This window comes from Rattus norvegicus, chromosome 20 (genome assembly GCF_036323735.1).
Source record: "Rattus norvegicus strain BN/NHsdMcwi chromosome 20, GRCr8, whole genome shotgun sequence".
Lineage (NCBI taxonomy): Eukaryota > Metazoa > Chordata > Mammalia > Rodentia > Muridae > Rattus > Rattus norvegicus.
The window spans coordinates 44,678,443-44,691,010 of record NC_086038.1 but is presented as its reverse complement, the minus strand read 5'-3'; the positions used below and the strand labels follow the sequence as shown (position 1 = coordinate 44,691,010).

General features: G+C 43.6%; 1 protein-coding gene and 1 long non-coding RNA gene across 6 annotated transcripts in view; one reads left to right on the top strand and one right to left on the bottom strand.

Moving 5' to 3' along the window:
* Window positions 1-4,529, bottom strand: part of Rev3l (REV3 like, DNA directed polymerase zeta catalytic subunit) — a 158,187-nt gene extending 153,658 nt beyond the window's left edge. For 3 of the 5 annotated variants that reach the window (XR_362259.3, XR_005497269.2, XM_063279173.1), the window contains exon 1: window positions 3,616-4,529. Coding sequence is in view for 3 of the 5 variants with exons in the window: in XM_063279173.1 (XP_063135243.1) it covers window positions 3,616-3,754 (139 nt within the window). In the remaining 2 variants the exon portion in view is untranslated. The remainder of the gene's footprint in view (window positions 1-3,615) is intronic. The other 2 variants (XM_006256524.3, NM_001083966.1) reach the window with 2 other exon arrangements.
* Window positions 4,530-4,548: 19 nt separating this feature from the next.
* On the top strand, window positions 4,549-10,176 carry LOC134483824 (uncharacterized). The gene is made up of 2 exons (XR_010060889.1): window positions 4,549-8,864; window positions 9,863-10,176. It is a non-coding gene; the product is annotated as an uncharacterized LOC134483824 (long non-coding RNA).
* The last annotated feature ends 2,392 nt before the right edge of the window (window positions 10,177-12,568 follow it).

Below are 12,568 nucleotides of genomic sequence, written 5' to 3'. Positions count from 1 at the left end.
TATTATAATTTTTCTCCAGTAATAATGCCTGGGACACGTCAAATAATGTTCAAATAATAATGCATCAAAGTAATGTTCAAGACTTTCTTAGAAATGAGTTTAGGGGTCTGGAGAGATGGCTCAGTTGTTAAAGGCTAGGCTCATGACCAAAATAATGAGTTTAGTGCCAATGAAAAGGCTCAGCTGGCAAAGGCACTTGCTGGCGGCCTGATGACCTGAGTACCAGGAACCTACGAGGTAGAAGGAGTCCCTCCGGCCTCCAAACATCACCTGGTGGTTGTGTTCTTATGTACGTGTACACACACACACACACACACACACACACACACCATGGTGCTTGAATACACATGTGTGTACACACACAAACACACACACACAAATAAATACATGTATGTACTCACACACACCATGGTGTTTGAATACACATGTGTACACACACAAACACACACACGCACACACACACACGCACACAAATAAATGTAAAAAAAATTAATGAGTTTGAAAGAACCAAGGATTTCTAAAAAGTAACTCCCTCCCTCACATGAAAAAAATAAAATGATTTTTATAAGGAATCACTATCTTCAGTTAGCAAGTGATGAAACCAATCACTCAAAACTTCACATTCAACTTTGAATGTGTTACTTAAAAAAAAAAATTTCAAATTTTACAAACTCAAAACACAGGAGTTTAAATCTAAGACATTTATTTACATTACTCAAATATGTCCTTAAAACAGGACAACAAAAGTTAACTGGACTGTTTCCTAAAGCAGAAAATTACTTTTCCTGCAATAGCAGTAATCCAATCGACTCAGAATTTATAATTCAAATAGCCATTTTGAGAGAAATTTTCTTCTGACGATATTCTTTGGGTCTCCTTCGAATAGCAAATTCTGCTTAAGAAAAAAAAAATCTTTTCTCCAAATCAAAGAATCAAGGACTTCCAAAGTTAACACCTACAAGGTAAAGACTTACAGGTGTTACAAATGTTCATTAACATAGTTTACACATCAGTAATATGTCTGAGTTTTGTAATAGTAAATTTGCTTTCATTAAAAATTCCGGCATTCAAATTGTTTGGCTAGTTGGTTTGGATTTTCAAGACAGGGTTTCTCTGTGTAGTTCTGCTCTCCAGAACTAGCTAATTAGGCCAGAGTGGCCTTGAACTCAGAGATCCACGTGCTTTGGCCACCCGGGATAATGGGCATTCAGCACCACGCCCAGCAAGCACTGATTCTGAAAAAATATTCTGGCCTCTCTATTACATTAATTATTGCCAGGTTTTAAATCTCTACGTGGCCTGGACTAGTTTTCTTTGGGAAGAGAATTTAAAGCAGAAGATTCTGCAGCATAGTTTTCAGTGAGTCTGGATTAATATTACTTCTACTGGGGGTCTCTGGCATTTAAAGCGCTTGATTTATAAAAAATTGGAGACTTTAAGTGTATGCGAGGACTTCCCTTTTTTTTCCTCACATTGAGGAAACAAGGTTTGTTTTATACTACATAAGGGTTTATTTTATTGTTTTCTCTCTGACCTCAGCTCTGAGGTATCTCACAAGGAGGTAAATTATTACCACATAATAATAAACAGATTACTGCATCCTAAACCGGCATTTATATTTATCTGTGTGCCATGCTTGAAACAGAAACTTTCGTTTTAACCTGTGAACAATACCTTCCAACCTGATAATCCTTAGCAACTTGAGGTTTGCCTCTGCCTGTATCAAAATACTTATTTTTGTTTTTTTCCTTTATATTATACATGTCCAAGTACACCACAGAAAAACACAGAGGGTTTTCTCTTTTTAATTGGAGGCTGGCAACCCATTGTGAGATACTCAAAAAGAAAAGAAGAGATAAATATTTCGTGTGAAATAGTTCACATTCCAACAATCAGAAACACAAGTGTATACACACCAGTCTATCTGTAAAAGATACTCTTTCACGGGATCGTGCTGATAGCCAGTGAAATTCGTGTATTTACACAAGCAAAGCTTTCCTACAGAATAGTTTTAAAACCACTCAGGGATCCACATTTAGTGAGCGTAGCAGGAAAATAAGTAACTCAACCACCATACAAACTGGAACAATGTCCTATTAGCATGTTGCTCTACAACTTGAGAATCAACTTCACTGTCACCCTCTGAGGCAGCTGAAGCAGGAACAGCCAGGAATTCTATTACCCTGAGACTCCAAATCAAAACAAAGACAGCAGCACAGCACTTAAAAAGGTAGAAAACCTATTCTCCAGAACATTCTCTTCTTTTCCAGTCTTCCACTTCCCAAACGCTATACTTTCTAGCAACCGTTAACAGCATTCAAAAGTCTCTTATCGTCCAAGGTTCGCAGCATCAAACTCTATCTAAAAAGGGAGTCTTTTTATCCAGCCTTATTTATGGTACTGGCATTGTTAACAAAGAGAATTCACATTAAAGGGTAATAGCTTAGAACGAGTGCCTGTATTTTGGGAAGTGGCATTATCTTGGTAGTCCACAGAAGCTGACTGTAGTAATAAAGATGAATGGCGACGAAGGCAGAGAGCATCAAGTGGGAAACGCTATCTAAAACCCCATAGGGCTATACCGTGGTAAGAACACTGTCCTCCGGAATACGGCTTTATCATTTCATGTTAACGGTTTAAAGCATGTAAAAAGAAGCAAAACTGGAAAATAAAAACACAAAAGCCTTGTCTATTTGGCCTCTATCCTATTTAGATTATAAATCCCAAAGAGCGTTCCAGAACATAGCTTGTCATTCCCCCCCCCCCGCAACCATTTCTTCAAAATGGCTTTTTTTTTTTTAAATCTATTTTTAAAATGCAACCCTGCAACCCAGCCTGGAGGCTTTCTAAAATGTCTATGCTGCTGAGCTTGGCTGTGTTTCCTAACGAATCCGCCCCCCACATTAGGTGTTACATTTTATGTTGGGCGATACAAACACGTAGTTCCTATCTCCACGGATGCACATTTCCTGAAAGCATTGCACCTGAGGATGCCGCTCTGTCCCTGCCGAGACATTAAACTCTAAGCAGTCACGACCTGCACTCACAGAAGAGCCACATGGTCACTTCAATGAGAAAGATTATCTGGCCCCGGGCGCCACTTTCTACAGCCACAGCATCTCCGGCAGGGGCAGAGGAGAGCGAGGGTGAACAGAGGCGACGGAGAGGACTGACAACACGCCTGACACTTCCCCTCTGCCCTCAAAGCCATTTCTAGAACGGGGCACTAGGGACACACAGCGAGTGACCGAGGTCCTCACCGGCGACCGACCTCTAAGGACCCGCGAACTCGTCCTTGGGGACCAGGCGCAGCCACCCGACCCACGGAGAGATGGACTCCAGCCCTCCCGCCCGCCCGCCCGCCGCTCGCAGAGTAGAGACCGAGCGCCCGCCGCCTCTTTGCCGCGGATGGGGGCGCAGCGCTCGCGCGAACCCACATTTTTTTTGCGCCTCCTGTCACGCGCGGGAGAGAAGGCGAGCAAAGCCGAGAGGAGGGAAGACTCCGCAGCGACCCCGGAGAGGGCCGGCGGCGTGCGCGCGAGTGCGCGGCGGGGAGGGCAGCCCAGACGACCCCGGCGCTCGCGCTCCCGCCCGCTCCCGCCCGCTCCCGCTTACCTGCCGGGGTCGCCCCGAAGACTCGTACCACCGGCACCTTCTTGACAGGGTGCTGGGTGAGGGGGGATTGGCAGATATCCAGCCCCGGCAGCGGGCTGGCCATGTAGTAGTCGGCAGTCACTATCCTCACAGAAAACATGTTCGCCGCCGCCGCCACCGCCTCCCCTCCACTCAGCGACCTGGCAGCAGCGGCGGCGGCGGGCTCCGCACAGGCGCCTCCTCCCCTTCCTCCTCGGTTCGGCTTCCCCCACCTCCCCGCCCCCCGCCCCTCGCACGGACGCCGAGACGAGCGGCGGCGCGCAGAGGCTGCGGGGACTGTGGGCTGCCGCCGCCTCCTCAGGCGCTCCCGGCAAGAGGCAGCCGGAGAGAAACCCTCGCGCGGTCGTCGGGTCGGGTGGTGCCGCTGCTGCTGCCGCCACGGCCGCCGCCGCCGGGAATCACACGGGCTCCTCGGTCCCAGGCTGCAGCTCTTGTTGCCATGATGATGATGTCACGGACGCAACCACTGGGGGAGGGGAGGAGGGAATGTGTGCGCGCACGCGCGCGCACGCGAGCGGCGACGGTCGGGGGAGGAGGCGAGCGGGCGGGCGGGTGCGCGCCCAGGGGTTTGGAGTCGGGGGCAACGGATTGGGGATGGGGGCGAGGTGTTCTTCCCCAGCCCGGAGGCGCGGCTAGGGAAGAGGCTGGCGGGAAGCCGGGCCGCGCGGCGCGCGCCGAGGAATCGATGATTCGGCCGGTGGGCAGGGTCACTGCGGCGGGGCCGGGGGAGCGCCGATAGCATGGATAGGCTCAGAGGGGCGCAGGGGTTTGGCGGCTCTTGGAGTTCGCCTCGCCGACCGCCATTTCACATCTTATGGAAGAGGCGGGGGCTGCCGCGGAGAGGATAGTTTTTGTTTTGTTTTCACAAGGTAAGGGAAGCCGCCCGCGGGAGAAGGGAGGCGCGGCGTAGATCTCCTGCGGCCCGGGCCTCGCGGGAGGGTGGGAAGGAGGGAGGGAGGGAGGGCGGGCCGGGCGGGGCGCTGGACGTGCCCGGCCCTTCTCAGGTAACAGGGCGGCAGAGCTGGAGTCGGAGCCAGCGCGAGGGGCGGGGGCGTGCGGGCCTCGGCCTATAAAAGGCCGCCCTGGCGCTCGCTCCCTCCTCCGCCCTCCCCTCCCTCTCCCCCCACCCCGGGCGAGCCTCGCGCCCCGCCTCGCCCTCCTCCTCTTCTGCGGTGCTGCAGTGTCTGCGCCCGGCCACTTAATGAAATTTATTCACGCGCGGCCCTGCCCAGCCTTCCTTCCTTGCTCAGGCTGGGCAGATACACACAGCACGGGATTTCCCACCGTGGTGTTTTTCTCCCTCCCCGCTCTGCCTGCTCCTCTCGCGCTAGGACAACCACCATGGGTTTCCCCCCCAGCCCCCGGCCGCGCAGGCTGCACACACACACCCCACTCGGCACGAGCGAGTACACCGAAAGACTAGTCACCTCCCAACCTCCACTCCTCTCGCGGCAGCCCTCGGAGCCTTTCAGAAAAAATGTTGGCAAAAGGGAAAGTCGGCGTGTTTTCATTCACTCGTAGTGCAAGATTTTACTACGGGTTGACACAGAAGAAAAAGTGGGTGGGGTAGGGCATAAAATAAAATAAAATAAAAACCAACTTTATTTGGAGCCTGAACGGACATGGTACTGGTGCAGTAAGGGATTGAGGGGTGCAGGGCGGGGAGGGGGGGGAGAACAGATGCTGCTGGTTTGGACGTCAAATTAGAACCTTTGGGTTTTGTTTGGCTTGGTCACTAATGTTGGGCGTGACCTCGGACTAATAATTTGGTTTCTTTAGGTTTTCTCACGTGTAAAACGAGGGCCCCCTCTTAAAAACTAATCTTTGTGGGTTGTCGTTCCCCCTCCCCTCCGCCCCAACCAAAAAGATTAAAGTAACAGGAAGCAAAGACTACGGTTTCAGCTTTGAAATTTGCCTGTGGAACTAGGACACTTGACAGTCATTATCCATCCAAAGTAGAGCTCATTCTGTCCCACTTACAAAATTATACAGGTGCATTTTACTGCTTGTTATATTGCCCTGTATTTGGAGTGGGGTGAGAGCTTCTGCTCGCAGTCATTGTGGGTTTTCACATAAAATCAAAAGGCTTGAAGGGACACTTCGCAGAAAGCAGCATTCTATAACATAAATGTTAATATGAATTTATGCTTAGAGTGATTTGAGACTGATCAATACAGTAAATTAGCCTCAAGGGCATCATAATAAGTGGCAAGACTAGAGTGTAACCTACTAACAGCCATAGTACAGGGAAATTTTAAAAATTGATTTTAAGTATTAGAAGACTATAAAAGTGATTTTAAAATATGACTCCCCCACACAAGCCTTGGGTTCGTCTGCAGTGTATGGTTTTTGGTACAATGTCAGATGGACAACATCAGTGATTTCTATAATGTCCTGTAGAACTTAGGATATTTTTGATAATTTTAATATTTTGTCACAACTAAATCACATATTAGGGTGACGGAGCGTGGAATTTATTTGGCGACCCCACCCGCCAGCCCTGTATATCTCAAGCAGTATAAAACTGAGACTACTATATTTTAATGAAGTCCACACATAATATTTAAATTGTATTGTTTCTAACTGATGGAAATTAAAGTTATCAAAGATTAGCTCTTTCTAGAACAAGATTATTTTAAAAATACATGTTATAATTCATCTGTTTTTATTTTCTGTGTATTGGTGTTCTCGAGGCATGTCTACGAGGATGGTGAATTCCCTCTGGAGCTTACAGACATTGTGAGCTGCTGTGTGGTTGCTGGGAATTGAACCTGGGCCCTCTGGAAGAGCAGACAGTGCTCTTAATTGCTGAGCCATCTCTCCAACTCCTAGAACAAGATTCTTAACCATTGCCTCCTGAAACATTTACTATTTCAAAAGGCACTTAGGACCACTTTTCTTCCTAAAAATCCAAAGGAATAATGTTCACTCTTGAAACACATATGCATAATGAGATTAAGAGCAGTGTGTCCATGGCATGTAATTTAAAGTTGATGGACAAATTAAAAAAAAATTGATGACAGTCTCCTAACCATGAATTTAATAATGTTTTATAAATATATTCCTCGTGGAAAAAAAAAGTCTTAGGGTTTTCAGTTAGCGATTCGGTTTTAAATTTTATTTTACTCGGTATGTTTGTCTGATAAGTATCAGTTTATTTTCTCATCTATGAAATGCATAGTAACTCTTATTGTAACTTCCCAGGCATGTAATCAGACTCACAATGTAATAATGTGGATGAAAGTTCACATCCAGATGACTACTTATTTTAAAACAACCAAAATCACTTGGAATTATTTGTTTGTGTACAAAATGTGAAATGCCAGATGTGAACTGAAATACCATTTTTTAAGTGGCTATCATTTGCTAAGCAATGGTAGGTATGGTGACATGGTCTCCTTACAGAATTTATATACCAGAATTATAAGAAATATATATTTAAGGATAGCAATTCACGTTTGTCAGTTATTCGAGCTCTTTGGCTGACATCATCTTACCCATTTGCTCAACGCCTTTCTACCCTTCCATACCAATACTTTTAAACATCAGTTGAAAACATTTGCTTTTAACAATTGATTATCTGAAATTGTAGGAAAAGACCATCTACTGGGGGAGGGGGGTTGTATGGTGACTTAGTCAACAACAGCCAGCCCATTCCATAATAATGGCTCTCCTTACTCTGGCCAGAACACTTGACAAGAAGAAACATAGTGGGGAAAGTATTTTGGTTTAAAATTCTAAGCAGTAAACTCTGTAAGTGTGGGGAAGACATGGTCATAGGAATGTGAAGTAGCTGCTCATTTTTGCCCAGTCAGGAAACAAAGAAAGATGCTCAGTTCAGTTTCACCTTTTAATTTATACAGGGACTCGAGCTTATAGAATAATGGTGTCCACAGTCAGTGCGGGTCTTCCCTCATCAGTTAAACCATGCTAGAAATACCCTTGTACATATACTGTGTTTCCGTGGTGATTCCAAAGTTAACAATAAAGATTAACCATCATAACCTTCTAGCTTGCTCTTCTGTACTTTAGAATCTGGCTTTTATAGTAATATAAATATAATAATAAAAATTGGTTTCCAGACTCCCTTGCAGTTCAGGTACTAACATGAAATCAGTGGTGTGATGATAAATATTTAATTTCAGCCAAAAAGCTGGACTTTTAATATGTAGTATTCAAGTTTCTAAAGTTACTTAAATATGAATTAGTTGACAAAAATGCTAACAATCAGAAGCTGGCTTCAGCATGTTTAGTTTCCAGCAATCAGATGCACCCATTCAAGATGTGTTTCTGAAAGTGAGCAGCTTAGTCATTCACCTGTATTTGGAAAGGTGAGCTTTTCTGGCAAACACCATGATTAGAGTATTTGATTCTTCTGAGAGGAGTGCTAACTTTTATTTTGTTGTCACAAATGATGACTGGTAGATTGTATGTATATATGTATGTATGTATGTATGTATGTATGTATGTATGTATGTATGGGTTTCCATTAATACTAATGTGAGGTGTATTTTTTTCCGGGCATTGTTTTTCCTGGAAGTTGTTTCTAACTATATGCTTTCTAAACCTGACTCTCTGGTTTTGAAAGATTTGTGTGATCTAAATTGTATCCATTAATCCTTGCTACTTAAACTAGCCCAGCCATGTCCAATTGCATTAATTTTTGGCCCTTAGAGCAATATGAAAATGCAGGCCTGTGATTCAAGTGCAGAGACAAATGTCATTTTCTATACTAAACTGTCATGTTGCCACTGCCTCCTCTTCTCCCGTCTTCTCCTTCCCTTTCTCCCTCCACTGGCAAGGATGTTTTCTAAACTTGATGATTTGTAGCCTAGACTGTCCTAGAACATATGTGATCCTTCTGTCCCAGTGCTCTGAGTGCTAGGGTTATAGACGTGTAATGACATCCATGATTTAATCTGTTTTTTAATGTCACTTTAAGAAAAAAAACCAAAAATCTAAATTCCTATGATGAATCACACCACTCATCTTTATATTGCCCAAAGCAGTATAAAATGCAGATATGGCAGTCCTTCACTAATGTGGACTCACCGAAATTACCTAATTGGAATTTCATGGCTTCTACATCCATATGTATTTGTGATGTCACAATGGTGTGAACTCAGCACAAAATGAATTCAACTATTTTTGTTTCCCTTCTTGTTATGCATCTGTTCCAACAACATCCTCTACCTTCTGCTCACAGACAAGTAAGGAGGGACTAAAGGAAAATCTAGATTGTTCTGTATGTTATTTTCAGGTGATTGGTCTCAGGAAGGAAGCATGAGTAAGAAGGGACATGATAGGATTCTTGGCTCACCTGTGCTTTTTGTATGTTACCACCTTTATGCATGTGCAGCAGATTCTAGCATCTTAGAATGATGAATATCATAGCATCTTAGAATTTTCACACCTTGACTAACTCAGTCATGGTATACAACATGCTTATCACTCGGACTCTAGTTTTGTCTTGTCCTCAGGAGGCATCATGCAGACCATATACAAATAGGTGGCAAGCAGGAAAAGACATATATAGTCTTTGCCTTTATGTATGTTCTGTTGTGTCACTGGGCTTAACTTAGTAATCAAATATTCAAACAAAAAAAGTATCAGGAATTTCTGGATTTTTCTGACAGCAGATCATTAAACCAAGCAATGGAATTACTGCATTTTCTGTGAAACAGTCACTGTACAAGGCATTTGCCATCCTTATCCCCTGGGTATCAGATGCTGTTGTTACAATTAGATGCCCCATATGTTTCTAAAGCCAGCAAAACCTAGCCATTCTCAACCAATTCCTAGAATGCTCTTCACTGTCTGTGACTATGAACCATGACCACTACAGATGCTCTGTGTGTGTGTGTGTGTGTGTGTGTGTGTGTGTGTGTGTGTGTGTGTGTGTGTGTGTGTGTTCTCAAGTAGGAGAAGGGGGAAGGAAACTGCAGAGTTGAGTTTAAAAGCTTTTAAATTTCTTATCCAGGAGAGCAGAATTAAGGTTTTGTCAGGGAAAAAAACTATCATTTACATTGATTATAAAACAAATATAAGGGATAAAATTGCTAAGATAATTACTCGGACTCTCATGTATGTGATGCTGTGAAGTATGTTCAGCCTAGTTTCTTGGCACATGACTCTATAATCATTGAAGTCTTCAAAGTAATGTGTCATTTTGAATGCTAACAATTGACTTGATGTCTGGCCTCCCTAGGTACCTCCTGGGTGGGGCTCATGATCAGAAAGATCAAAGCAAGATTAGAGATCGAGACTTTGGGCCCCATCCTCCAGCCCCCCGGGGCTTGTGAATAGCTGAAGGTTCAGTGAGCACCAGTTCTATCAAGAGCTGGATAGAACCTCCATGGAAATGCAGGGAGAGGATGGAGAACTCCATAGCTGAGCACATGGTCTCCGTAGCTGAGCACATGGTCCTTACTGGGTAGAAGTGCGTGGACGTACTGTGCCCTTCCGTCGATCTTCTCACCAATTTTCTTTCAATAATCTTTAAAATAAACTACAGCCGGCTAAGTGTCTCTGAGTTCTTTAAACCGCCCCTGAATAATTGAAAGTAGGTATGAGTTCTGGAGACCTGGAAGTATTGCCTCACAAGCACAGATTGAACAGCCTGGAGTCTGCTGTAAGCATCTGAAGGCCACTGACGGTCGCGTCCCCACCTCTCGGATTTGAGGGTATAACTGTAACCTCTTGGATTTGAGGGTATAACTGTAACGTAGGTCAGTGTGAGAACTGAGCTCAGCTGGAGGCACCCAGCTGGCACGTGACACTGTAGATGGCTTGTAAGTGAGCAGGGAAATCCTCACACACGGAGTGTCAGCAGTGTGCTGTGACAGTAGGAAAGACCGAACTTGAGTTTGTTCTTTCTATTCACTGTCAAATACAAATAAACTAATAGTTGACTTCAGATGACTATCAAGTTTTGATAAGATTTTTTTTTTTTTTAAAGCAAATAAGGGGGTGGAAAGATGGCTCAGTGGTTAGTAGCGTTTACTGCTCTTGAAATTCTGCTCAGAATTCATTTCCCAAGACTCTTGTTACAATCACCTGTAAGTTCCGCTGCAGGAGATTTGATGTCCTCTTCTGGACTCCATGGACATGTGCACTCATGTACATATATACACATAATTAAAAATAAAGTCTAAAAATAATAAAATATTTGTTGGGCTCCAAAATAGGTTTTTATTTCTTTCCTTTTAAACCAAATCACACATGAGTCTTTCAAAGGTCTTACGTGTTATCTTTTAAACTAAGAATTGGGGAGAGTGGTATTCTGGAAGTGCTAAATTATGGGAGGAGCTAAATTTTTCTCTCTCCCACTTCTGTTAGCAGTAAAGAGGAACCTCTTAAGGAGAAACCTACTCTATAAGAGATAATTTTTTTGAGAAACCAAAACTAAAAAGCTTTCACAATAGAGTATATTGAGAGTACAACTGAGGTCTGAGCTTTCTAGGGCCCTTATTTAAATTACTTATTCAGACTTCATAATGGAACTTTGGGCAGGAGGGTGAGACAGGATCTCATTTTGTAGCTCAAACTGACATGGAACCTACTGTGTAGCCTAGATTATCCCTGACCTCTTGGCAGTCCTACCCTCAGCTGCTCAAGCACTGAGACTATAGGCATGAGTCTATACCTCATACCTAACGGGTAACTGAAACATTTCCAACGGAGTTTATAGTCTGGAAGAGACTGGGAAAAGCACAGACTAGATTGGTTCCAATTTAAACAATTAACAATAGTCCAAACTAAATAATCTTATTTGGAAAAAAAAACATATTCCAAGATCGTTTTCCTGGCCCTGAAGTTCTTACCACACCTTTATTTTCACAGTTTACATTAAATTCCAGAAAAACTTCCCTTAATAACCTTTATTATTGGTCCTGAACTCTGAGCTTTGGTCCTCATACCATATCTTTATTCCAGAGACCAGAAAAAGACAATTCTTAGATGTCTAAATAAGGATTGGCTCTTGTATTTCTTCAGTTTTTCAAATTTTTTTTCCAATTTTGACATTTTAAATGTATAGCACAGGCGTTAAGCAATATCATAAAGTATGGATATTCAATCCCTCCTAGAAATGGTCTGATTAACATTTTAGTTCAATTATTTCTAGAATTATTTTTCTATTACTGTATTATATAGTAAAATAGTGTCCTAGTTTTGTGGAGACAGTCTATTCTGCAGTGTTTCAAAAGCTCTCCATGCCAATTAAAACTTTTCATATACATTATTGTTTTAATCAACTGTTCCGTTGCTGTGAAGAGACACTGTGACCAAGGCAGCCCATAAAAGAAAGCATTGAAACCCCCAGGCCTGCTTACAGTTTTAGAGGGTTAGTCCATAATTATTATGTCAGGGAGCAAAGTGACAGGCAGTCTACATGGTGCTGGACAAGTAGCTGAGAACTATGTCCTGGTCAACAGGCAGAGAGACACTGGGCCTGCCATGGGCTTTTGAAACTTCAAAAGCCATACCTACCCCAGTGACTTACTTCCTCCAGCCACCCATACCTGCTTATCCTAATCCTCAAACAGTTCTTCTCCCTGGTGACTATCATTCAGATTTATGAACCTATGAGTCCCATCTTTATTTAAATCACCAGAGTTACTTCAACGACTGAGGGACACAGTGATACGGACCTGGTGTAGTCTACCTATTCTCTGCTGTCGGACAACAGACTGGTTCAAACCTTACACTGTTATAAATAGGACACTGGGAACTTTTTTGATTGAAACATCTTGTCTATTTAGAATGATATCCTTAATGTTTTAAAATATTCACATTTTCGTTTATTTGTTTACAAGAACACCAATGACTGACACTTGCCGTGTTGCCCAAGAATTGCATGCCGGGTTCTTGTTGCTCAGTTTGTTTGTCCTGTCTCCCCCGTGTTTTTCTGACT